The sequence below is a fragment of the Megalobrama amblycephala genome, linkage group LG21, assembly GCF_018812025.1.
Source record: "Megalobrama amblycephala isolate DHTTF-2021 linkage group LG21, ASM1881202v1, whole genome shotgun sequence".
NCBI classification, from domain to species: Eukaryota; Metazoa; Chordata; class Actinopteri; order Cypriniformes; family Xenocyprididae; genus Megalobrama; species Megalobrama amblycephala.
In genome coordinates, this window is record NC_063064.1 from 5996005 (window position 1) to 6023591 (window position 27587).

Genomic DNA, 27587 nt, shown 5'->3' on the forward strand with positions numbered 1-27587 from the left:
TGCAAGACTGTCCCATGTCTTAAAAGTGCCCAAGTGCAGTGCCCTTAATGCACACTAAACCCACACTATCTTCAATACCACTTTGGAGCGGTATTCGAGGCTAAGCGTACCCCATCATGCATTATGTTTGGGAACTCACAAGCCCCGAAATCATGAAATGTCAAGGAAAACTGATATAAACTGATATAACTGTAAGTTAAATTAATTATATATAACATATAATTTGGTAGTAAAGTGTTCCACATTTTATTGATGCAAAGACAGGGGCAGACTGGGACAAAAATTCAGCCCTGGCACTGTAGGCACACCAGCCCACATTACCACAGACACGCGCAGGTGAAAAGCATACACTTCCATAATGTACTTAAAGCGCTCTATTTTCACACACTAATTTTGTACTTTAATATACAAAAAATTCTTCTTTAGTACTTCTTAAGATAATGTTAAGAATATCTTAGTGTACTCAACTGTGCTATTTTGAGACACCATTTACCACTTGTACACTTGAACCCATAACACTACAAATACAGAGATAGCATGTTAAAAGCACATTTTAGTTTAAATTCATGCCGTGTGTCTCAATCAGCTCCCTAGTTCAGTAGTCAGGGCACTGATCAGGGTATCAGCCACATTCACTTTCATTATATACTGATTCACGACCTAGGGAGCTAGGGAGCTGATTGAGACGCAGGGATGGTGTCTCAAAATAGCAGTTCAGTACACTTAGATATTCTTAAGATTATCTTAAGAAGTACTAAAGAAGAATTTTATTAAAAAATACCATGGAAGTACAAAATTAGTGCGCGAAAATAGAGCACTTTAAGTACATTATGGAAGTGTAATTTTTTCTCTTGGGTTGCTATACGTTTTGCAAGTAGTTAGCACACAGCAGTCTGTTTACCCTAGTAAATCCCACCTTATGCTAATATTTCAGTCATGTAATTTAGTAACAGGCTAGCTAACTCTTGCAACCAATTATCACGAAGCAATGACATAAAATATACGGGGGTTGTATGCTATGCTTACAACTGTTTAAAAAAACGGAGCAAAGTAGCGTGAATTGTATGAAAATGACTTGAGCTAACGTTAGCTGTATTTTCAGTTTTTTCTTACCTCTATAGCACTGTCCTCCGCTGAAGCAGCCGAATTTAAACCCTTTGAAAAGAGTTTGGTTAATTTTAGGCATTTGGCAGCGTCGGACTTAAGAGTCTTTTTTTGCTTTCTTGAACCTTTTCTGCGCCGTCTTTCCTATATTCTAACTTTTACTGACAATTTGCTCGTGTTGCGCTCTCGCGCTCTCTCTCTCTCTCTCTCTCTCTCTCTCTGATGATGCGCTTGAGTTAGATTGACAGGTGATCTAACCAATCATAATGCCGTATCCACATTTGTGTCCGACAAAGCAGTTAGATTAAAGGGTTAGTTGAACCTTAACGAAGGTCTTACGGGTGTGGAACTGCATGTGGAACGACCTTCGTTAATCTTCGGAACACAAATTAAGATTTTTTGTTGAAATCCGATGGCTCTGTGAGGCCTGCATTGACGGCAATGACATTTCCTCTCTCAAGATCCATTAATGTACTAAAAACATATTTAAATCAGTTCATGTGAGTACAGTGATTCAATATTAATATTATAAAGCGACAAGAATATTTTTGGTGTGCCAAAAAAAACAAAATAACGACTTATATTGATGGCCGATTTCAAAACACTGCTTCAGGAAGCTTCGGAGCATAATGAATCAGCGTATTGAATCAGTGGTTCGACGCACCAAAGTCACGTGATTTCAGCAGTTTGGCTTGACACGCAATCCGAATCATGATTCGATACGCTGATTCATTATGCTCTGAAGCTTCCTGAAGCAGTGTATTGAAATCGGCCATCACTATATAAGTCGTTATTTTTTTTATTTTTTTTGGCGCACCAAAAATATTCTCATCGCTTTATAATATTAATATTGAACCACTGTACTCACATGAACTGATTTAAATATGTTTTTAGGAAATTAATGGATCTTGAGAGAGGAAATGTCATTGCTGGCTATGAATGCCACACAGAGCCATCGGATTTCAACTAAAATATCTTAATTTGTGTTCCGAAGATGAACAAAGGTCTTACGGGTGTGGAACGACATGAGGGTGAGTAATAAATGACAGAATTTTCATTTTTGGGTGAACTAACCCTTTAAGACACAATAAAGGTTTAAAAAATCACAAGCAGGTTATAACTGGTGTGTTTTATGTCATAGATCAAAACGTGAAAATATTTAGAGGCTTTGTTAACCACAGACCTTATTTCAGGCGATTTATCAAAAAATCCATTCGACAAAACTCATAGACTTTAGGCGATGGAACCGGAAGTCCTAAAATGCTAACTCTGGGTTTTGCATACAAAAACACGTAATCTCTGAGGTACTCTATGCATCTGCTTGTTTTACACTCTTTGATCACCAAGGTGGTATTGTGAGCAAATAGAAATTAACCTTTTTGTGAACCACTTGGCTGAAAAGCTTCAATTCTTCATGAGGCTTCATCTTGTCACCAGTATTTTCAAATCTTTGGTTAGGCTACTTTATTTACAGTACCTATGGTGGTTATTGCCCTGCTTCAAACACATTCTCTGACATTACATTCACTGGGTAACTGTGGCCTGTCAGGCACTATCAATAAGCATAATGGCTTGATTCCATAAGCATAATGTTTTAACATAATAACCTAAAATCACAGTTGATAAACAAAGGTTTTTGATGCCAGCAATGTTCTCAACATCTTTCCAGAAACACTGTGTATCACAGGACCAAAACAAATGGGAAATGGTTTCAGTGGAATTTTCACAAAAGGAGCATTTTACTTCAACTTTTAAATCTTTGTATAAATTGTTTAGTAGATAGACTCTATTAATTATTTTGAGAAATTTCCTTAACCTTATTTAAGGAGCAACTTTGGGCAGTGACCAGACTTGAGTCCAATTTACATTTGAAAGAGATTGTTCCAATAAGAAATAACAGGAGGAGTGAAATATTCTCTTTTAAAAATAAAGATTATTTTATGATTGTTGGACTTTACAGAAAAGCAAATTATGCCAACTGGAGTATTTTCAGGTCTTGGAGGGCTCAAATCTCTCTTAAAAAGCATTTCTATCCAGCAGGAATGCCTTGTAACCACATTGAATTATTTTAGTGTGATAGATTTTGTATTTTGAGATAAATCTGCGAACTCAAGTAAGGTTCCTCATTATTGAATAATTGGCTAACTAATATCAGCCACTCCTAAACCAATTGTGAAAAAATAAAGATTTATTCCTACACAAGCTTTGGGGAGAGAAGTTGTGTTTGTAAATTAGACTCCAAGCAGCAAGTGCTTGTTGTAAAAATGAGATAGCTTAATTGGAGTTTTTCAATTTTATGTTACCATTAAAAGGAATTCAAGCCACCCAAGTGAGAGAAGATATATTGGGGTTTACATCCTACAGACGATGGGTTTTGGAGATATTGTCTGAGCCAGTTTATTTTAAAAGTGTTATTTAGAGAGCTAAATCAATAAAATTAGGCCACCTTTATCGTATGAATTTAATATGATATTTTTAATGTAAGAATTTATTTTCCCATAAAAATTTGTCAACATAATGTCAATTGATTTCATGAGTTTGTCTATGCTTGAGGGAGATTAATAATGCAGTTATATTAGCCGTGGCTCCTTTAAGTATGCAGAGTCTGGCGTCATTTCCGCTCTGATGAGCGCGCCTTGGACCATGCGCGCGCTAGCTATTTTGTTTAGTTGAGTCAAAAGAGAATTTTGGGTGATTTCAGTTGATGAATTATGACTATTATTAAATTATTTTCTGCGAGCGGATAGATTAACAGTCTTTAGTGTGACAGATGCATACATTGGCGATCGTACAGAGGTCTGATATGGTCTGGTATGTATGATTGTCTTATGTTCGTTATGTTTTGACGTAATAGAGTATGTTGCAGCGCCTTTTTATATATTACTATTACATATTGTGCATATATTGCACACATATAGGAACATATATAAATTTAACAAGCTTTTGATAGTATTTGCACAAGGTTGATACTAGTTGAACTTAGTCTGTACGTTAGTAGAGCCGCCAGATAGTAATTTATATAATCTTAATGTACAAGCATGTGTTTAGTGCTTTATCGCGCTCTTTGTATAACGTTACATGGTTTACGAGGACACAGTTGTGTAAGTTATAATACGATGTAAAGATGCTTTATGAGGGAATATCAGGTGTTACAGAATCACAATATCAGGTGTCACAGCAAATCAGACGACTTCATAAACATACAAACAATGGTTTATTGAAATTCTAAAGTGTCAGAATTTTTCTATGAGGGTTACGTAAAGGGGTTAAGAAATAGAAATTAAAATTCTAGTAATACCTCAGTGTTAAATATCTATAAGGCCTATAAATCCACGTAAAACAAGTGTGTGCACCTTGTTGGCTATACTCGTGAGGGCCATAATATCATCACTATTAAAAAAAACGTGTGCACAAATATAGTTATACCTAGCTCATAATGGGCCATATAATGTTTATCATTACATCTAGTGATGTACACATTTTTGTGGGATTGAAGATAAGTATCATTAGCCTCTTATGATGACAGTGAAATGCCTTTGTTAAAGGTGCAATATGTCATATTTTTGCAGTAAAATATCCAAAAACCACTAGGCCAGTGTTATATATTTTGTTCACTTGAGTACTTACAATATCCCAAATGTTTCAAACTGTTTGTAAATCTATTTGTAAATCATATAATGTTTATCATTACATCTAGTGATGTACACATTTTTGTGGGATTGAAGATAAGTATCATTAGCCTCTTATGATGACAGTGAAATGCCTTTGTTAAAGGTGCAATATGTCATATTTTTGCAGTAAAATATCCAAAAACCACTAGGCCAGTGTTATATATTTTGTTCACTTGAGTACTTACAATATCCCAAATGTTTCAAACTGCTTGTAAATCTATTTGTAAATCTTTTTGTAAAAATTGCAATTTTAACCAAGGCTCCGGGACGTGTGAGGAGTCGCCTGTCAAATGCGTCATACCCGCGTTACCCTCGGTTTCCGTTTTTATTTTGTAGAAACCATGGAAACACCAAAGACAATTTAATATTAGCATGTTTTAATAGACAAGGGAACATCTGTTTTGATATATTTATATACAGAAAACGAATTGTTGTATAGCTCAACATGTTTAGTCTAATTGTTTAAATCAATTTTCTTTTTTTTTGCGAGTACCATGCCTCAGAGAAAAACACTATTTTTATTAAATAGCTAACATAGCATAATCAGATGCAGCTTTATTTTTATTAACAATAATACATCATTTTCTCCAATCATACAATACGTTTTAAAGGTGCCCTCGAATGAAAAATTGAATTTATCTTGGCATAGTTGAATAACAAGAGTTCAGTACATGGAAAAGACATACATTGAGTTTCAAACCCCATTGCTTCCTCTTTCTTATGTAAATCTCATTTGTTTAAAAGACTTCCGGAAAACACGCGGATCTCAACATAACACCGACTGTTACGTAACAGTCGGGGTGTACGCCCCCAATATTTGCATATATGCCAGCCCATGTTCAAGCATTAGACAAGGAAAGGCAGTATTAACGTCTGGATCTGTGCACAGACAAGGTAAGCAAGCAAGAACAACAGCGAAAAATGGCAGATGGAGCAATAATAACTGACATGATCCATGATAACATGATATTTTTAGTGATATTTGTAAACTGTCTTTCTAAATGTTTCGTTAGCATGTTGCTAATGTACTGTTAAATGTGGTTAAAGTTACCATCGTTTCTTACTGTATTCACGGAGACAAGAGAGCCGTCGCTATTTTCATTATTAAACACTTGCAGTCTGTATAATTCATAAATACAACTTCATTCTTTATAAATCTCTCCAACAGTGTGTAATGTTAGCTTTAGCCACAGAGCATATAGCCTCAAGACTCATAGAGAATCAAATGTGAACATCAAAATAAATACTTTACTCACATGATTCGATGTATGCACACAGCATGCATGACGAACATCTTGTAAAGATCCATTTGAGGGTTATATTAGCTGTGTGAACTTTGTAAATGCGCTGTAATATAGTCGAGAGCTTGTGAGGCAGGGGGCACGCGATTTAAAGGGGCGGCGACTGAAAAAAATCAGTGTATAGTTAATGATGCCCCAAAATAGGCAGTTAAAAAAATTAATTAAACAAAATCTATGGGGTATTTTGAGCTTAAACTTCACAGACACATTCAGGAGACACCTTAGACTTATATTACATCTTGTGAAAAAGCATTCTTGGGCACCTTTAAAAAGCGGAAGCAGCTCCGGCGACTGTGTCATAATAAAAGTCCCGCTGCTTGTGAGGCGTGTGTTGTGCAATCGCTCCAGCGGTCTCGTTCAGCTCCAACAACACTCGGTCCTGCTCTGCTTCATACTACAGTAACATCAATAATCTCATCCATGAACATGAGTTCTTCCCGACTCCTATCCCTATTCTTTTCCACCGTCCGTTGAGATGCAGATCACATGTCCCAAGATTCCACTCTAAAACTTGGCGTCATCAAGCTATGCCTTTGTTTTGAATAGGCCTCTAGCGGACAAAATTATTACATACTGTACCTTTTAATGGAGTTTCTAAGGCCTGTTTCAGTAAGTGCTTAATAGAGCAGCAGTCACAGACATGCTTGTTAAACAGGATGAATTTATACAATTTTGCCAAAAAGTATTTAGTCATTAAGGACCTATTATTTTTTTTGTCCATTTTCAATTTTCTGTTTGAGCATGAAAAAAGGTCTGCAAAGTCACTCCAAAAATAGTTCATTTCAGTGTCAGTTTTTCTGAACTCTCTAAAACGCCTCCATTTGTAGTCTTGAGGGGGTTTTTTTCTTGGAATGAACACATCACAGTATTTCTCATTTAAATAATTCCCACCCAAGACGCACGCAAAATGAAAAGGGCGGGGCCTGATTGTTGTGTTAGTAGTGTGTTAAAACCATAGACTGTAAAAAAAAAAAAAATATGGAATTAGTGTCCTTGACGTCACCCGTAGTTTTCTGAGGAGCATTTTTGAAGCCTAAAGGCAGGAACACACCAAGCCGACGCCGACGAACTAGTGGCCGATGAAAGCAGACTGCGGGGTTGGCTCACGTCGACAGAGTCTGTGTTCAAAGTTGCCCTGACACACCAAACCAACACTCGACGGCCAAGTAGCAGTCTGTTCTGCGCCTGCGTAAGATGAAATGCCTTTCCGAACCAGCAGGTGGCAGTAGCTGAACAGCCAATCAGGGGTGCGTTTCCCAAAAGCATCGTTAGCCAACTAACATAGCAAGTTCGGTCGTTACTTACATAGTTCAACGATTTGGTGTTTCCCGAAACCATCGTTCAAACGAACATTCGCAAACTTGTGTGGTTGGAACGACCGCTCTCGAGCTGTAGTTAGAAGCATAGTTTCTTGTTTTTATGACATGTGGACTTAATAAATATTATCTTGAGCAAAATAAGCAAGCTGACATTAAGTATCTTTATCTTTATCATTAAGTACAATATATATCTTTTATTTCGAATATATTCAAATGTCATTTATATATTTTAGTTTGTCAAGAGATTTATTTATATATAGATTTGTTTTTACTCTGAGTGTACACAAATAAAAGAAGACATTCTATAGTTTCAATTGATATATTACTTATGTCTCTATGACAAGAAATGACAGAGTATTTTAAGTCTGTTTTGCTGCAATGTGAAAAAAATCCTGCAAAACGCGGTGACGCGTTTTCAGACCTCAGGGAGTTAAAGAAGTTATTAATCCACCACCTGCGTGACGTCATTCACCAATGTGGCTGAACGACAATATGGTTTCGGGAAACAGTCGTGACTAGCTAGTTGATTTGTTCAACGATGCATCGTACTATGGTAGTTCAGCAATGAGTTACATCGTTGTTTGGGAAACGAACCCCAGAATGATCAGATGGATCGACGGACCGACGAGCTCCGACACCCATTCCACATGTCGAATCGGCTGAAAAAAAGCAGACGAGGACCAACTTCATCTCACAGTTATCATGAAGGGCAAAGTTAGACCAAAACCACAATGCTGTAAACATTTTTTTCTGCCGTAAAGTTGGGCATTTTAACAGTGGGCTCAATGAGATTCTGCTCTCTTTTAGAGCCTGTCCCTAGCGGCCCAGTTGATGAATTGCCAAACATTTCCCAAACGCTCTCGGTTGACCAATCACAACATAATGCTCCAGCCGACCAATCAGAGCACATTGAATTTTTTAGGAGGAGAGTCTTCATAAAGACAGGAACTAAACATGGTCACATTTCCCAAAACCATCATAAGTCTAAGTTGATCGTAGCTCCTTTGGTGGCAATGGTTCTACGATCAACTTAGGTTTACAATGCTTTGGGGAAACGCAGCCCAGAGCGTTACTGACAGAATGAGAACCTATTCTAATAGTAGATTTCAAGACTTTGAAAAAAGTAATAATATGGCCTCTTTGAAGTCACACTTAAATGGGCCTTTACACTGTTTAAAATAGCTGATTCCTAAGGATTTAAACATTGTTAGAAACATTTGGGATAAAGTAAGAACAAATCAGGCCAGTTACAGACTATTAACTAGAAGTCTTTTTTATTATACAAAAATGTCATTAAAATGTCTACAGATCAATTATATAATCTCTCCAAGATCATGTAGATATCCATACACACTCGTTCTTGGATTCACAAAGATTGTTGCCTTCAAGTGGCAAACACTTGATGTTTTGAAATGATTATGACATAACGAAACCTCGTTTACAGAAATCACATGATTTTGGAACTTGGATGCGTGTTCCGATCCACTGGTTTGAAACAAATTAATTGTAAAGGATTTGAAGCTTCATGAAGCAGTGTTTCAAAATCGATCATCGCTAGTGTTTGGCAGCTGCATCTACTAATAGTGAAGCTGCACGTTTAACTGCTTTAAAAATGGCAATGTTAGAAAAATAGAAAATAATTGCACACCTTAGATTGTTCGTCAACCAATCAGAATTGGAATCAATGCAGCCACATGATGTAGACCTTAATAATCACTGTATGTTTAAGTTCCGTTTGTTGGTTGCTTAGTACTTCATGAATGACATATATACTTGTTTAGGTTAAGCCAACTGATAATCATTGATTTGCTTCATGTTGCAGTGCTTAAACATCTCCACTGTCCATTATGCCTTCGACTGATGGACAGTTGTCTGCAATCTTTATTTGATATGACTTGTGTTTTGCAGGTTTTAAGCAGCTGAAGAACTGGTGTCAGTAGACCCAGCTCTGCTGTTAAAAATCAGGTAAGACCTGCACAAAATTATCATGAGCCTAGGGCTGGACAATAATTCAATATCAATATATATCGCGATATAATTTTTTTCGATAACGGTGATATGATTTTTAAACACATTTCCGGTATTTCGATATTACAGCATTTCTCACGACTTGAGGCGCAGCGGTTAGAAAGAGCAGAACGCGATCTGCTCTAATGTCCAGTCATTTACGCCGTCATCACCCGGGTGTTGATAGCGCGCGAGCGCAGGTGAGACCTGAACAGCACACGTTGCTATCTGTGTTTAAACTAAACTCATTTAAGCCTTGCTGATTTAAACTTTCAAGAACAACACGCGAAAGAGAACAAGACGCGAAAGAGAACTCGCACGCGCTGTGAGAAGATTTGTGTGCGCTCATCCGAAGCGCGCACACGCTTATTTCAGTCAGCGCGCAAATACTGAGTTCTCTTTCAAGTCTTGCGCTTCGGCGGACAAATTCATACAAAAATTATGTCAACATGCCCGTCTTGTCGAGTATCCTAGCAAACATAGTCAGTTATGTCTTAAGTGAACGTATAACAGTCGAGAAAGACAGCGCATGTGTAACAGTGTACTGGATCGTGCATGTCTTAAAGGGAAAACAAATATTCCTGCTGCCTGTTTTTAATGTTAAATCAAACAACAAATAACAAAGAAATCACTCACTGCTCTTGACTGAATAGTTTTTGTAACTTCAATAATGATTCATCTTTATTTATTTTATACAGTAAAGATAATATGCAGTGTTATTTTATATTTGATTACTTTATCCATTTTCTGTACCTGAAAACTACTGTTAGATACCTGAAAAACCTGAAAAGCACTGTTTATTTTATTTGAATATTTGCTTTATTGTACTTATTTGTGATGTTGCTTGTAGTTTGATTGTTTGTTCTTATTTTCTTTATTTTTATTTGACAGTAGTCCTATTTTTAGGGTCACTGTTTCGGTACGGTTCAGTATGTGCTAATAGCACGTACCAAAACCGTGACCCTAAAACCGTGATACGAACCGAACCGTGAGCAATTTGAACTGTTGCACCCCTAGTGTCATCAACACTCAACAACGTCCCTGCCCCAGCAATGTGTTTTTTGTTGTTTCTCACTGTTTTTTTCTGTTTTTACTGTTCACAATCTTTATCTTGGCTGAAGCACTTTTGTTTTAATCTATATTAAGGATAATAAAATCAGCCTACATTATAGTTTAATGTTAAAGATATTAATATTACTAAAGTGATTGAGTCTTATGTTTATTTTTTATGTTTGTATGAAGGCTAAATACAAATAAAAGCTGAACATAAATTTATTTGTACTGTTTTTTTTCTAAAATATTATATAGTTTTATAGGAAGAGATTTCATAGATTTGGCAAATTCTTTTTTCAGACATTTGTAGGTACAGACATCCATTGTGGCCGTTCTTGGCAGTTTTTCTGAGGCTATTATATAGTTCATATCGATATCGGAATTATATCGTATCGACCGAAATTAAGAATTATATCGTGATATAAATTTTGGCCATATCGTCCAGCCCTACATGAGCCATTCAGAAGGTCGAGTAAGTTGTTCATATGACCATCATGCAGAATGTTAATTTTGTTATGCTTTCTGTTTTCTTGACTTTTGTATTTGGCAGATATGTCTTGCAGGTGCGGACACTTCTGTCAGATGTAGAGAACATATTCACATTTGATTTCACCTCCTCGTCTAAGTTACTAGACTGTGACTTGAGCCGGGTGCTCACTGTACGATTTATAATAGTCCTTTATGATTGTTTGTCAGACTGTACAAATATGATCACCACTGTAAGCCATGTCACACTGTGGGATCTCAGTTGTTGTCATTAATGTCTGACTGTACGACAGGATTAGTTCACTTCAGAATTCAAATGTCTTGATAATTTATGTCCTGATCATTTAAAATGTCATGATGTTTGTCTGACTTTCTTCAGTTGAAAAGAAATTAAGGTTTTTGAGGAGAACATTCCAGGATTTTTCTTCATATAGTGGACTTTACTGAGGTTCAACAGGTTGAAGGTCCAAATGTCAGTTTCAGTGCAGCTTCAAAGAGCTCTACATGATTTATTAACTTCTAATTAAATTAAAAGCATTTTATAAGCTTTTTGTATCAAAACAAGATTCTGAAAATGTCCAGTTAAACAATTTAGTATTTCTTTCTTTTGCATTTTTAGGCTGATTAATTACAGTGGTGATCAGAATTATTGGCACCCTTGGTAAATATGATCAAAGATGACTATAAAAATAAATCTGCATTGTTTATCCTCTTGATCTTTAATTCTTAAAATTAGCAAAAGTCTAACCTTTCATTAAAGAAAAATAATTGAAAGTGGGGGGAAGTCACATTATGAAATAAATGTTTATCTACAAAACACGTTGGCCACAATTATTGGCAGCCTTTTATTCAATAATTTTTGCAACCTCCTTTTGCCAAGGAGAAAACCTGACGAGATCAGAGACCATTCCTTCATGCAGAATCTCTCCAGATCCTTCAGATTCCCAGCTCCATGTTGGTGCTTCTTCTCTTAAGTTCACTCCACTCATTTTCTTTAGGGTTCAGGTCGGGGGACTGGGATGGCCATGGCAGAAGCTTCATTTTGGGCTCAGTGACACATTTTTATGTTGGTTTTGATGTTTGTTTTGGATCATTGTCCTAATGGAAGATCCAACCACAGCCCATTATAAGACTTCTAACAGGGACAGTCAGGTTTTGATTTTTTTTTTTATCTGTTGGTATTTGATAGAATCCATGATACCATGTATCTGAACAAGATGTCTAGGACCTCCAGCAGAAAAATAGGCCCACAACATTAAAGATCCAGCAGTATATTTAACCGTGGGCATGGGGTACTTTTTATCCATGTGTGCACCAAACCCATCTGGTGGGTTTGCTGCCAAAAAGCTCTTTTTTTAGTGTCATCTGACCACAGAAGCCGGTCCCTTTTGAAGTTCCAGTCTTGTCTGACAACTGAATATGCTGGAGATTGTTTCTGGGTGAGAGCAGAGGATTTTTCTTGAAAACCTCCCGAACAACTTGTGGGGATGTAGGTGCTGTTTGATACATTTTTTTTAGGCTTTCTGAGACTCAAGACTCAACTAATCTCTCCAATTCTCCAACTGTGATCCTTGGAGAATCTTTGGCCACTCAAACTTTCCTCCTCACCGCACATTAAGACGATTTAGACACAGGTCCTTCCAGGCAGATTTTTAACATCTTTAGTTAATTGGAACTTCTTAATTATTGCCCTGATGGTGGAAATGGGGATTTTCAATGTTTTAGCTTTTTTCTTACAGCCACTTTCTATTTTGTGAAGCTCAACAAGCTTTTGCTGCACATCAGAACTATATTCTTTGGTTTTTCTCATTGTGATGAATGATTAAGGGAATTTGGCCTTTGTGTTTCCTCATGTTTATACTCAGATTGCTGGACAAGTCATGGCTGGACAATTTCATGTTCCTGATCACCCTGGTGTGCTAAAAAAATGTAAATATGAATGGGAATATACTTCAGAGATATTTTACTCATAAATATTCTAGGGGTGCCAATAATTGTGGCCAACGTGTTTTGAAGAAAAACATTTATTTCATAATGTGATTTCCCCCCCCCCACTTTCAATTCTTTTCCTTCAATGAAAGGTTAGATTTTTGCTAATTTTATGAATTAAAGATCAAAAGGATAAACAATGCAGATTTATTTTTACAGTCGTCTTTGATCATATTTACCAAGGGTGCCAATTATTCTGATCACTACTGTAAAATATAATCAAAACAAAAGTAGTTATTTGTGAACTAGGAAAAGTAGAATTTGGCTGGGCCTAATAGGGTCCTTTCTCTTATATAAGAGAAGAACTTGATTAGTACAATAACTGACTTTCTTTCTAGAATTGTGTGTTGGAACTGTCAAATCAGAAATCGGTTCATTTCCACTGTGCTGTATCTTTCCTGTCATGACAAATATAGTTTTTTTTTTTTTTTTTTTTTTGCAGATTTGGGCCCAGTTTTTCTCTCAGATAGGACTGCTGTATGGACTTGTACATGATGAACTGTGAGTTATTGGCAACGTGCAGTGCGCTGGGTTTTCTGGAGGGAGACGTTTACCACAAAGAACCAGACTGCCTTGGTAATGCTTTAACCTTTTAAACCAAACTACTTTACAGCAGGAATTTCAGGAAAATGTTTAATGCATTTTGTCTTCTGTGTTAAATGTATTTTGAGTGTGATAAATAAAAAAGGCACTCATGGTTGTGATTTATTTGTTCATTATAGAGAGTGTGAAAGATTTGATTCGTTATCTGAGACATGAGGATGACACGAGAGACATCAGACAGCAGCTGGGAGCTGGACAGATCCTGCAGAATGACCTGTTACCCATCATCACCCAGCACACACAGGACAAACCGCTCTTTGATGCCTGTATTAGGTGTTCAGCTTATTTTTTTTATTTCTTGATGAAATCGATAAAATGGCTGCAATGACATCAAATTATCTAATGACAAAAATCATGTAAAATAAGAGACATGACTGATTCAAATCATTCTCAGGCTAATGGTGAACCTGACCCAGCCAGCGCTGCTCTGCTTTGGAAAAGTTCCTGATGATCCGGCCTTCCGACATCACTTCCTGCAAGTGACGTCATACCTTCAGGCCTATAAAGAGGTATAACACAACAAAGCCTGAAGGCTTGACACTTTTTAGATATTTGTGGTTCTGATCTTTTGGCTCCACCACATAAAATGATTATTTTCTTGATTTTTGACATTTAAACTGCTTCCAATGTGCTTTTCTTTAAGCCTCATAATTAGCTGCTACATTACTATCTTAAACTGGTAACGAGTACAGCAATATTTAAAGCAGCAATAATCACATGCAATTAAGGTAAGAGAAACCTAAAAGCAGGTAACCTTCACAATTCTCAATACCAATTTTAGAATCAGCAAAAAGTAAAATGTTCTCAAGCTGACAAGCTGATCTCTGAAGACAAGCAAACAGTCAGTAATACAGGAATAAAAACAAACTACAAACAATAGATTAAGTAAATATAGTAGAACAAATACAGCTAGAAAGTGCTGGTGTCACCACCACCTGGTGGCTTTAGGAAAACAATGAACTGTGGGCATATGCATTCACATGGGTAAATATAAGCAAATTAAATCAAAATCTATTGTGTTTGTCACCCTTCTTGCTGCCAGCTGGTGGCGCTATGACTGTAACTCTCAATAGCCACATTCATGTGATCAGCACCCATGAATTACTGTGTCCCAAATCGTAGTATGTTGAAATGAGTATCCCAAAGATAGTTTACAATTTTTTTTTTTTTGGATAGTTTACTATTTTCCGGTGGAAATTTGAAGTGCAGATCCATGCACACTCTAACAGCCTTGTCTTTCGCACCTTATCGCACTTGAAAATTCTAAATTGCAAGGTAATTGACAAACTCTCGTGATAAAGAAGCACTGTGGCATTTTCGTCAGTGGTCCCAAGCACCTTTCACCTTGGCCCTGGGCCATCATGCAGTCCTCATTGTCGAACCCTGAATATTGATAAATGTTATTAAAATAATCTTCTGTGTTTTAAAGGCATTTGCAGATGAGAAGATCTTTACTGTGCTGAGTGAAACGCTCTACAACCTTCTGCAACTGGTGAGGGTCAAATCTATATTCATATGTGAGTTGGTGTACTTGATTGGAAATATTATTCATGATTCCTCATGTTTTTCTCTGAGGACTGGGAGCAAAGGGCTGAAGAAGATAATTTACTGATTGAGAGGATTTTGCTGCTGGTCAGAAATGTGTTGCACGTCCCTGCAGACCCATATGAGGAAAAGGTGAGACTTTGTAGACTTAAAGGATTTGTTCACCCCAAACTAAAAATTCTGTCATTAATTACTCACCCTCATATCGTTCCAAACCCATAAGACCTTCGTCAACACAAATGAAGATCTTTTTGATGACAGAATGCTGTCAGATTTCCTTCCATAGACTGCCTTTGCAACAAACTTTGATGCTTTCAAAAACTTCATAAAGAGGTCGGAAGAGGTTTGTTCTTGTGTGTCATTCAGGTTCGGTTGAGCTGTTTATGTTCGCTGATCAATGTTTACATGCGAGTAAAAGCCTAAAATTTTTTGTTTGTTTGTTTTTGTTTTGTTTTTGTTTTTTTAAATAATAATGCATTTTCCCAAAAAGCACATAAAAATTGGTAGATGGAAACATGGCTAATATCTTTAGCAGTACTTGTTTTTAATCGATACTGATATTCTATCGATACTGGATTCTTATTCTCAAGATCGTTTAGTCTGTGCTGTTTGCGTGAACTTCCTGTTATTTGTAGCGCACCTACAAATAAACACATGACAGTATAGCTGAAAGTTGGCAGTATGGCACCTATTTATTATTGGAGCTAATTGGTCCTTAATTTTTTTTTTTTTTTATATCATTTTTATTTATTTTTTTATTTTTTTGTCTGGAACCCTGCAACAAAAAAATAAGCTTTAATCATTCCTTTAAACATTATCCCTAATGTTTAAAGCTCTATGGTTTAATGCAAAAATAATAATAATAAGACAGCTATGAATTTTAGCCATTGTAATTTTACTGTTGTTCTATTATTATTATTATTATTATTATTATTATTATTATTAATAATTACAGGGCCAAGCACGAAGGCATCTCTTGTTACTGGCCATGCCCTCTGAGCCCCCATTTTTCTCTCAACATATTTTTCTAAGGTTGGCAGGTCTGTTAATGCAATTTTTGCTGCAGAAGATAAACTCAGAGATGCTATTAAAACAGCATTCAGTTAGAAACAACACACAAGTTTGCCTTTGGGAATGTTATGGGTTTTTTTTTTTTGTATTAGATGTTTTGCGTGTGTTTATGTGCAGAATGTGGATGATGATGCCAGTATTCACGATAAACTGCTGTGGGCCGTTCACATGAGTGGACTGGATGATCTGCTGAAGTTTCTTGCGTGTGCTCAGAGTGAACAGCAATGGAGCTTCCACATCCTGGAAATCATCTCCCTCATGTTCAGAGATCAGGTGACATGATGTTTAAATAATTATTTTGCATATAAAGGTTCTTTAAAGTAATAGTTCACCCAACAGTTAAAATTCTATCAGCGAATGACCTCATGCTAGATTTCTTATGCAGATAACACAATCTTGGCTGTGTTGGTCCATGCATTGCAAGTGAAAGGGAAAGCTTTAGTGGTTTCTGAAGCGATCTAATTGTAACTCCTTTTTCTGTATGTTTTGCCATTTCAGTCTTTAGGCACAATTTAAAATGACAATTTCTAGAGCTCTTGATATGCAGAGTTCTAGATGGTGCTAGGAAGTGTAATCGAGCTTGAAATTATGATCACCAAGGAGACTGTTGATGCCAAGTTTTTTTTTGTTTTTTTGTTTAAGGATTTTAATTAACGGTTTGTTTTAGTTTTATTTCATGGACCTACAGAGCTGAAATATTTTGCTTGTGGAAGTCCGTCAGTCATGCTTGGCATGAGAGAAAATTTGCATTTTTTGGTGAACTATTCCTTTGCGATTACAAGTTCAATAAAACACATTGGAGTATTACACTAAAATGTACTAAAATGCACAAGAAACATGAATCTTTTTATCTCACGTATTTGATAATCGTCTGTATGTTGTTTTTGACATGACTCTTGCAGACTCCTGAGCTTTTGGTGAGTGCAGGACAGATGCGTTCAGCCCAGGAGAAACAAAAAGACATGCAGGAGCTGGAGTTATTGAGACAGAAAGAACTGGCTGAAAAACGCAGCCGCACGCTACTGAGAGGCACCAGGTGAGAGAATGTAATCATATTAGGTATGGGTCAGGGTGGTTCACTAATTTATCATTTGTTATTGGCTTTTTTTCTTTTCTTTTCTTTCTTTCTTTTTTTTTAAGCTTTATATTTTTAGCAGAAGTGGTTCCCAAAACGGGGATATGCGTGAGGTAACAGAGGGGGTATGCAGGGTTTTTCCATTAATTTCATTCATTCATATTGTTTGCTCAAATTTTGCAACAAAATAATAGTTCCAACGAAAGCCACAGCAGAACACAGCGATGTTTCGTGAATTAATCTTGAGTCAATGATTTAATGAACCATTCATAAATACAGCCACTTGCTTCTATACTGAATAAATGAATGACTCGTTGACCCACTCATTAAAGGTCCCGTTTTTTGTGGTTTTTTTGAAGTTTTGATTGTGTTTATAGTGTGCAATATAACATGTGTTCATGTTTCGCGTGTAAAAAAACACAGTATTTTTCCATAATTTACTTCTCTGTATACCGCTGTTTCCACTGTCATAAAAACGGGCTGATGACTTCCTTGTTCTATGAAGTCCCTCCTTCAGAAATACGTAACGAGTTCTGATTGTGCCAGCGGTTCCTGTGTTGTGATTCGACAGCAGCTTAGCGAACCTTGCCCGGAAAGGTCACGCCTCTTACCATAACGTGGAGATGCACGCGCTCAGTGTTATTGTAAACATGTCTTTAATTTTACCCTATCAATTTGAGCCGGAATCAGACCCGGTGACTGGACTGCGGGATGAAAATAACAGCGTTTCGACGACATGGCGACAAACACACTCTACAAACGCAACTCTTGTGTATTCCTGTGGGCGGAGGTTAGTCAAAAAACTGTTTTAGTGACGTCATTAAAGAAGGAAGTAGAGGGATGTAGTCCAACTGGCCGTTCGATGTAGGCGACTTCTGTTAAATAAAATATCTCGCTTGGCATTGAACTTTGAGCTTTAAAATTTTACAGATTTATTTATACTCTAACAACAACATTACACACTAACTAAAGTTTGAAACATGGGATCACGAAGAACGGGACCTTTAAGACAGCAACTTACCACCACCTACTGACTGTTTTAGTTTAAAGGGGTCATGAACTGCACTGTTTTATTGTTTTATAATGTTTCCTGGTGGTGTACTTACAATGTTAGTATGCTTTTACATCAAAAATTTTCATTATTTTAGAAATAAAAGGCATTTTTTTCTACCCTTGATTTTAGCCCTCTTATTCGAACGCTCTGTTTTAAGGGGCGTGTTCACTGTTAGACTTCAGTGTACTGGCTAGCATCTTTCCATTTGAAATAGCGAAGTATTACCCCCTCTTAAACTTTTGTAACTATTACAGCTCTCAAGGTTAACTAATTGTGAAAAATGTTGCATTACATGTAGGTCTATGGCATTATATTTAGATCGTGGCATGAAAGGTTGCAGTGATGAACTTTGTAGCCGATCACAGACATGTTGTTCGAGTGAATGTAAGCAGTGACCTTGTCATTGCAACTCAATTTCTGCACACTAAAGAATGCTTTCATTGTAACTAACAGTGCAAACGCATTGTAACTAAGAGATTCATTGAATAAAATGGGAGTTTTGGCACGAGTCCAGAAATTTGTTTCTTTATATAATTTAATCAAAGTTTAAATAACATATTATTTTCACCCTACTAAGAGGAACAACGTGAAGTTAAGCGTTTAGTCACTGGTTTGATTTACTGACACAGACAAAGAACATCTGACTGTACAGGAATCATTACATATCAGATCAGGCATTAGAATTAACACAGTTACTTACTTGTTGTTGCGTTAAGCCGAGTTCAGACTGCACGATTTTAGCCCCGATTTTGGCTCGCCGACAGGTTTTGAGAAATCGCCGACAAATGCCCGAAATCACAGGCAAATCGGTGCTCGTTCACGCGAGTGACAATCACGCAGTGTGAATGAGCAAAGACGCGATCTGAGAGAATCGCCGACGAGTCGCCGACGCCCGTGAGATATTTGGCATGCTAAATATCTGGACCTGTCGGCGATTCAAAATCCTGCTGTGTGAAAAGTGTTCTGACTGAAAACTACATCAGCGATGACCGACAGCCAATGAGAGAGCAAGATACAGAGCAGCGGGGAGTTCGGGGAGGAGTTATAGACCACAATATCAGCAAGCATGGCTTCGTTTCAGATAAACATTACAATTATACAAAACAAAAACAAAGCACAAACATTTGCTTGACCATCCGCAACAGCAGCACATTGAAAAGTTATGTATTTAGTTCCAACTCTCGTTGCAGAACACACAATCCACAGTCTCCCCAACCATATCCTCCTCCATATTCTTCTTTTATTTATGTTGTTTTCGCTGCAAATCAGCGCACAGGCAATTCATATTTCAAGCTTCTTGCGGACTACTATTTTTAATAATAATCCCACCGTGTGTCTCAATCAGCTCCCTAGTTCAGCAGCCAGGGCACTGATCAGGGTATCAGCCGCATTCACTTTCATTATATACTGATTCACGACCTAGGGAGCTAGGGAGCTGATTGAAACGCAGGACCAGTCTCACGTGAGAACTCCGGTCTTGAACGCGTGATATCGCGTTGTTTCCTTGTCACGTCTCGCGTGTGTTTGGTTGTGAAACGTAGTTTGCGTGCCAGACAGAGTTGTCGGCGATTCTTCCTATTGTAAAGTCACGCAGTTTGAAACCCTCTGTCGCCGATCCATCGTGCAGTTTGAACACAGCAGCGACTGAATGCTGGCCAAGATAGTCATGCAGTGTGAAAAGAACAGTGACCCGACTACTTTGAAAATCGTGCAGTCTGAACTCGGCTTTACTGTCGATTCCATATTGTAAAAGTGAGTTTGAGATTGATTTACAAAAGAACCCACAGTGAAATCAAGAATACAAATAAAGCTCAAGACATTCACATTGTTGAAAATAAATAACCATATTTCTAGGATTAGGATCTTTTGAAAGGTAATGTTGTTTTTAGTCCTGTGTCACTCTTCTCTCCTCCTCATCCCACTAACACACCAGTGGGCTGGGCTAATGCAATGATGAAGTAGGTGTTGATTTCTTCTGTGGAGTTTCACCTATAGATAGGCACATTCCAGGACGAGTCGTTCGCTGGGCCTGGTGTCAATAAAAGATTTTATTTATTTAACAAGGAAGTTTTCAGTTCTGAAACGTACAGGATAGTTGATTTCTCAATTCATGACCCCTTTAATTGTTAAAAGTATCACTTCATTTTTACCATCATTGCATATTTCTATATTTAACTTCTTTTTTTTTTTTTAAATGTTATTTTATAAAGGTAAAAATGCACTGGAAAAACAATGTAAGGGGGCAAATATTGGCCTCTAATGGAAAAGGTGTGACTGCAGTGGAAAAGAGGGGGTATGCAGAAGTATGTTAAATGTCTCAGGGGGTACGACACTCTAAAAAGTTTGGGAACCACCTGCTTTAAAGGAATATTTCAACCTCATGTCATAATACACCTAGTCAGGTTTGACAGTATATATCTTTGCACTAGATCATATCTTCACATAAACCTACTGTGCTAATACAGCGATCATTTCTTTTCTCTTATTAAGACACTCTCGTTTCCGTGGTTCATATGTCATTCAAGGACTGAAATCTGTTGGAGAGAAAGATGTGATTTTTCACCAAGGACTTCACAATGTAAGTGTCACTTTAAAATGATTACATAAGTTAAAATTTCAAATTTTAGTGGGGGGGGGTTTGTTTTTAGTTTTTAAAAATACCTCTGTTTTTATTAACTTGTTTTTTTTTTTTTTTTTTGTCTTAAATCTTAAGTATAAGAACTATTCTCATGACGCGGGTAAGCCCGTGAGACGTGTCCCCAAACGCAAACAGATGGCGCAAGACTCAGAGAGCCGACGACGCTCGGCGTTAAATGTACGTCTCTTCCTGCGCGAGTTCTGCATCGACTTCTTGGAGAACTGCTATAATCGGCTCATGTACCTTGTGAAGGTGAAAAGACAACTTCCACATCACTGCAACTCAAACTCTCTTTCTATATGAGTTTTCCCTATCATGTGTCTTGTTTTTTGAGCAGGAGGGATTGATCCGGGAACGGGCCCAGCAGCATGATGAGACATACTATCTGTGGGCCTTAACGTTCTTCATGGCCTTTAACCGCGGTCAGAACTTCAGACCGGATGTGGTGTCTGAGACCATGTCCATCCGCACCTTTCATTTCATTGAGAAGAACATCACCAACTACTATGAGATGATACTCACTGACCGGAATGATGCCACATCCTGGTCTCGCAGGTTGGTCTTGTAATTTTACTCTTAGTTAGGGGTAGAGATGCACCGGTCAACTGGCCGTTAATCGGAACCGGTCTGTTTTTGCTCCAAACTCACGATTGGTAATTTTTTTTTTTTTTTTTTTTTTGGCTGATCTCTCATCTGTATTTGCGCACAATCTGCATTGCAATCATATTATGAAGTCTGTAAACAGGACATTAACATAGGCCAGACACGGTGCATGCTGAAGACAGATGCAAAGAGGAGAACAGAGACGTACTAGAAGAAAACTGGTCATGATGCCCTGAAATTTTGGAAGAAAAATATAAATATTGAATTGGGAGGTGGGGGTTTATATATGAATGTATCTCTGAAAGACAGTGAACTGTCTTTAGAAAAGATACCTCCGTATAATGCTTGTTTATAAACGCAGTGCTGCTTTGTGTACAGCGGTAACCAAGAAAGCGAAATCGCTGCTGTTCCGTAAGCGCCACCTACTGTCAGAGAGTGAATTTGCATTTTCATTCCGTCCTTCTGCTGTTCTTATTTGTGCAGGTGTCGTCTTATGCAGCATGATTTCACAAATCTTAAGTCAAACCATTCTGTTTTTGCTTTAAATCTTGAAATTATGCAAACTAATTTAAACCAAAAACAACACGTTACATATGTGTAGCATCTTTGTTTGGATCTTGAATAAAATGCAATGGTTGCCTCTATGGCTACAGATATTTTTTGTTTAAGGCCAGTTTGGCCTGTTATAGAGCAAATAAACATAGTTTGCATCATCCTGATTGGGCCAGTTGTGCATCGTCACAAAAGTTTAATTTGTGTTCCAAAGACGAACGAAGGTCTTACGGGTGTAGAACGACATGAGGAGTGAGTAATTAATGACATTATTTTTATTTTTGGGTGAACTAACCCTTTAAGCCATGCCAATTTAAACATTCAAGCGCAAGAAGACACAGGAGAACTCAATTCGGTACTCGTGCACAGAAAGCTCCGTCTCAGACAGTGTGCGACTACTGAATTGAGTTCTCTTTCATGCCGTCTTGTTTGAATGGACATATTCACAAAGTATCATGTCAAAATGACTGTCTTAGTGAGTATCCTAGTAAACATTTGTTTTGCTAAAGGGTTAGTTAATCCAAAAATGAATTATAAATTACTCACCCTCATTTCGTTCCAATCCTGTAAGACTTTTGTTCATCTTCGGAATACACATTAAGATATTTAAAAAAAAAATCAAACTAACTCTATTCACTAACACTTTAAGTGAATGTAAACAATTGCCTTGTGTTGAACCATAAGAACAAACATTTTCATTTTTGACCATCTAATATTGCTTGGTTATGAATTAGATATCTTCTCTTTTTACCAGGATGCATTTGGCTCTGAAGGCGTATCAGGAGCTGCTGCTGACAGTAAATGAAATGGATCGCTCAAAGGATGAAAACATCCGACACAGTTCCAACGTCATCAAGAGTATGTTTTTTTTTTTTTCTCTCTCTTCTATATATATATATATATATATATATATATATATATATATATATATATATATATATATATATATATTTATTTTTTTTTATTTTTTTTTTTTTTATTTATTTATTTAAAAAGAAAATCTCACTCTGCTTATTTTAAAATGGATTTGATAATTGTCACGGTTTTAAATGTCTCTTTTCCTCTGTGACACTCATCTTTCCATCACTCATCTCGATCACTTGTTTTCTTCTGATGTGTACAGGTAATATCTTTTATCTGATGGAGTTCAGGGAGATTTTTCTGACTCTCTTGCGTAAATTTGATGAGCGAATGCAGCCACACTCATTTCTCAGAGATCTGGTGGAGTCCACACATCTGTTTCTGAGGATGCTGGAGAGATTCTGCAAGGGTCGAAACAGTCTGGTAGTGCAGGTGAGATCTGAGATGGCATTAATTGAGATCACTGGATGAGCTGAACCATTTTAAGTTAAATGATATGTGGTGTGACATTTACATTTGTTTGTCCAGATCAGTTAAATCAGTGATTCCTAAAGCTTTTAGAGTATCAGACTCGTACTCACTGAGGCATTCAACATCCTTCTGCGTACCCCGTCTCTTCCACTTAGACTGAAGTCACATCTTTTCCATGAAGGGACATTATTTTTCCCCTTAAATTGATTATTTATTTTTTTTTATAAATGCCTTTTTATAATAATGTTCATGGTTGTATTTGTGATTGATCATTGAATCATTGACTCTTACAATTCGTTCGAAGCCGCAGATTTGTTCATGAAACACTGTTGTGTTGCAGTTCTGGGTTGCTTTCTTTGGAATTTCGTTGCAAAATAGAGCAAACAATGCTAACAATACTGTGTTTAAAATCTATATCATTTAATATTTCCCTTTTTGTTTGTTGAACTGTTGTATAAAATCAATGTCACATTTGTAACTGTGGATATTTGGGGAAAATTTGCATTATTGCTTTTATAATTTGAAAATTAAAAACGAACTCACACAGGGTATGCTTTTGTATGGAAGAGAGTCTTAAATCGATCTGTTTACATTTGTTCTTCATGCTTTTAATTGCTAAAACCACACTTTTACAAGGGTACATTGTCGAGAATTGTAGTAATGTAGCATGATTTGCTAAGGCATCATACTCTACATGCAACCTAGCTTGTGTGGTGCTTTAATTAGATCGGATGTCATGTATTTGATCTTTTATGGCTTTTTGCCTGTTAGAAATACATGCTCAGTTTTAATGTTATTTTAATGTGGGGTACAATTACATTTAAGAGTAATTGAGCTCACCACTGGCCCAATTACATTTTGAGTATGCGTACGCCAGTTTGAGTTAAACTGCCCATTGTTCTTCAGAAAATATCCTCTAGGTTTTCCAGTATCTTCAGCTTATTTAACCCCTTTCCGTCAGTGATGTTAAGATCCATCTTTTCAGACTAAGGACATTTGAGAGACTCATACACAACTATTATGGTTCAAAAATTCATTGATGCTACAGAAGGCAACATGCCTTAAGATTTGAGGCTACAAGGGTTGTACAGTTAAATTTCTTTTTTGACTTTTAGAAAAAAAGAGTGAAACGAAGGAAACGTAGCAAGAAGAGTCATCAGACAGAGGCCACAGCTGAAGACCTGGAACAGACATGGCAGATAGTGTCTGAAGAGCTCAGATCGTCTGCCTTTCAGGTGAGTTATAGAAAACCAGTAACGGAACAAAAAAACGACAAAGAGCATATTAAATAATAAATGAGACGATGTTTAGATCAATGTTTTGATCTTCATCAGGCAGAGAAACTTTAAATTGAGAAGTGACGCACCTAACAGTGGATGTTAACAGCAGATTATCCTTTCCAACACAATCACCAGTGATCCCAAGACACCCTATAAATTGATAAACATGAAAAGACTGACATGACAACACATAAAATACATTAAAAGGTAAACAATGCAAGATACAATGTCAGGGTCAACAAATCAATTGCAATATATTAATATTGCAATTTAAATAAATAATTGGGTAAACGGTACACATCATAAATTAGTAGGAACTAGAACTATATCTAATTCATGGGAAGATAACAAAATTGAGATTTATTATCATTGACGAATAGTAACACCATTGCATCATAGGCCCCGCCCACTGGCATTCAGTCACTGACGCTGTCTACACTGGATACAGTATACAGATGTGTGTTCAGTTTCTGACATGCTCCATGCACTTGAGTCTGTAGACAGCAGAACAAATGGATGAGTGAAAGAATGTTTGCTTTGACGCGTCCATTTTAAATGGATCATTTGCGACTCTGTACAGACTTCAGAAGGATCCCACTGTCGGGAGCACGTGGATGGTTTATTTTAATGGCATTCTGGCTCACAACTGAGCCTTATAAACAGATCATTTCAGACAGAGTTTCAGAATGAAAGTTGAAATAATAGTTTTTCCTATATATATATATATATATATATATATATATATATATATATATATATATATATATATATATATATATATATATATATATATATTTATTTGCATTAAACAGGTCATATAATGCTACTTTCACAAGATGTAATAGAAGTCTCTGGTGTCCCCAGAGTGTGTATGTCAAAATCCCCCACAGATCATTTTTATAGCATGTTAAATTTGTCACTTTTTGAGGGTGAGCAAAACGCTTCATTTTTGTGTATGTCCCTTTAAATGCAAATTAAGCTACTGCTCTCAAGAAAAGGGACGGAGTTTCAAGAACTTGTGTTAGCAGCTCCAATTACCTCAGACTCACTGAAAATGTCAGAAACTGTTCAGCCTTTTATGTTCAAAACAGAGTCTGACAATAATGGAGAGACTCATGAAGAAGTGACAACATGTAGGATGCAACAGGACGATTCTGAATGGTTAGTTGATGAATTTATGTAGCTGATGTGGAGTTAAAGTCATTGATTAGTAGGGGGTGCGAATCTTTAGATCGGACGTCATCATCCGATCTGATTCTGGGAGTGACATGATTCGATTCCAAAATGATTCTTGGATTCTCGATCTGCTATTATTTTTTTCTTAATAATTAATTTACTGACTTAAAAACCTTAAAATCCTTTACATTTACATATCCTTATCCTTATATAAGTAATTTATAATTAGGCCTACTTTTTAAAATAATTACAAATTTAAAAATGTAATTAAAACAATTGTATGTTAAGAATTTTAAACTAATAACTTCAAAACATACAAGCAAGTAGTAAATAATAAAGAGGAGCAACGAAATATTACAAGCAATAAACAGAGTGCTTTCTGTAGCCTATTTAAGATTATCTGAACGTTCTCTTTCTCATGCTGTTGTTTGATTGTTACATCATAGACATCGGGAGATCTAATAAGTTGTATTCACGCACGTATGTCTTTTGAAATATAATAAGTAATGAGGTTTGTCCTGTCCATTTAATCCCTCAAGACATAACTTGCTGTTTACATTAAGACGCAAGTCGCGTACAGCCGCATGTGCAAGCACTCTTCACAAACAAAGCGTCAGCATTTGAAATAGAAAGCAGCCTTCTGTAAGTGAGTTTCATATTTTAAATATATAAGTCCACTGCATTCCAAACGACATAAATGATGCCTTTGTAGAGCATTTGTAAGTAAAATATTGATAGACGAGACCGCGTACAGCAACATCAAACAAAGCGTGCGTCTCTCTCAGCGCATCCTGTGCAATTAATGTTCGTTGTAATTCACTTCAACCTTTCCGAACTTTAGGAAAGATTATTTTACAGAAGGATCGAGTGGTGTATGTGTGTGAGGAATTGGAAGCAAGCAGAATCCTGGTGTTTCTAAAGCACGCTTGGTGTCATCGTGCATCAGAATAAAAACAAAGCTCAGGATCGATCCAGAATCATTGGAGAAAGAAACGCGATGCAGTGATGATGGGTTGTCCCCCCTACACCCCCCCCCCCTCCCTTTGCATTGTTTAGGCATGTTGTTTATGCTCTAACAGCAACATTACACACTAACTAAAGTTAAAAAAGTAAAATCATAATCAACCAACCCTTTTAACATTAAAAGTGAATCTCAAGGAACAAATACTAAAATAATGAAATCCATGTCATGAATGGGTCATGACATGGATTTCATTATTTTAATATTTGTCTTTAATGCATTGTATTTTCAGGGCTTGGTTTTTTTGAGAACTGTAATTCATGGTTGTGTAATTAAGCTGTACAATTTTTCAATTGGAAACATTTCATACACAAATCCATTATTTAAAAAAAAAATCAATAATCCATATTCAACTTCCAAAGTTTCTTTCCAAAATAATCAGTCTGTTTAAAAATACCACCTTTTCGGCAGTTAGTTTTGGTCCATTTTATTTAGCTTTACCAATTCACATCCACAAATTCAGTAATTCAGATTAAGTACAATATTCAACATTGCACAGCAGTAGATTACCAATGATCTGATTTTGACTTACAGTTGTCAGAGAGTCTGACAGAGGGTGCTGTGCCCTTCGATGCTGCATCTGAGACTCCAGTGAATGAGCAGAGGACTGAAGCATTGGTCAGGATTCAAGACTGCATTATGTCTCGCTCAGGACCTGAAGCTTTGAGTTTACTCCGTGCTGCACGGTAAGACATCAGCCACGCTAA

General features: G+C 36.8%; 1 protein-coding gene across 1 annotated transcript in view; it reads left to right on the forward strand.

Moving 5' to 3' along the window:
- Nucleotides 1–3711: 3711 nt before the first annotated feature.
- The window catches only part of timeless (timeless circadian clock), a 41451-nt gene continuing 17575 nt past the window's right edge, over nt 3712–27587 (forward strand). Inside the window, 16 exon segments of the mRNA XM_048172554.1 lie at nt 3712–3915; nt 9304–9360; nt 13373–13506; nt 13653–13806; nt 13928–14042; nt 14963–15025; nt 15109–15210; nt 16267–16422; nt 17052–17185; nt 20769–20856; nt 20992–21168; nt 21254–21471; nt 22826–22929; nt 23195–23364; nt 24519–24638; nt 27415–27566. Coding sequence (XP_048028511.1) covers nt 13410–13506; nt 13653–13806; nt 13928–14042; nt 14963–15025; nt 15109–15210; nt 16267–16422; nt 17052–17185; nt 20769–20856; nt 20992–21168; nt 21254–21471; nt 22826–22929; nt 23195–23364; nt 24519–24638; nt 27415–27566 — 1850 coding nt within the window. The 5' untranslated portion in view covers nt 3712–3915; nt 9304–9360; nt 13373–13409.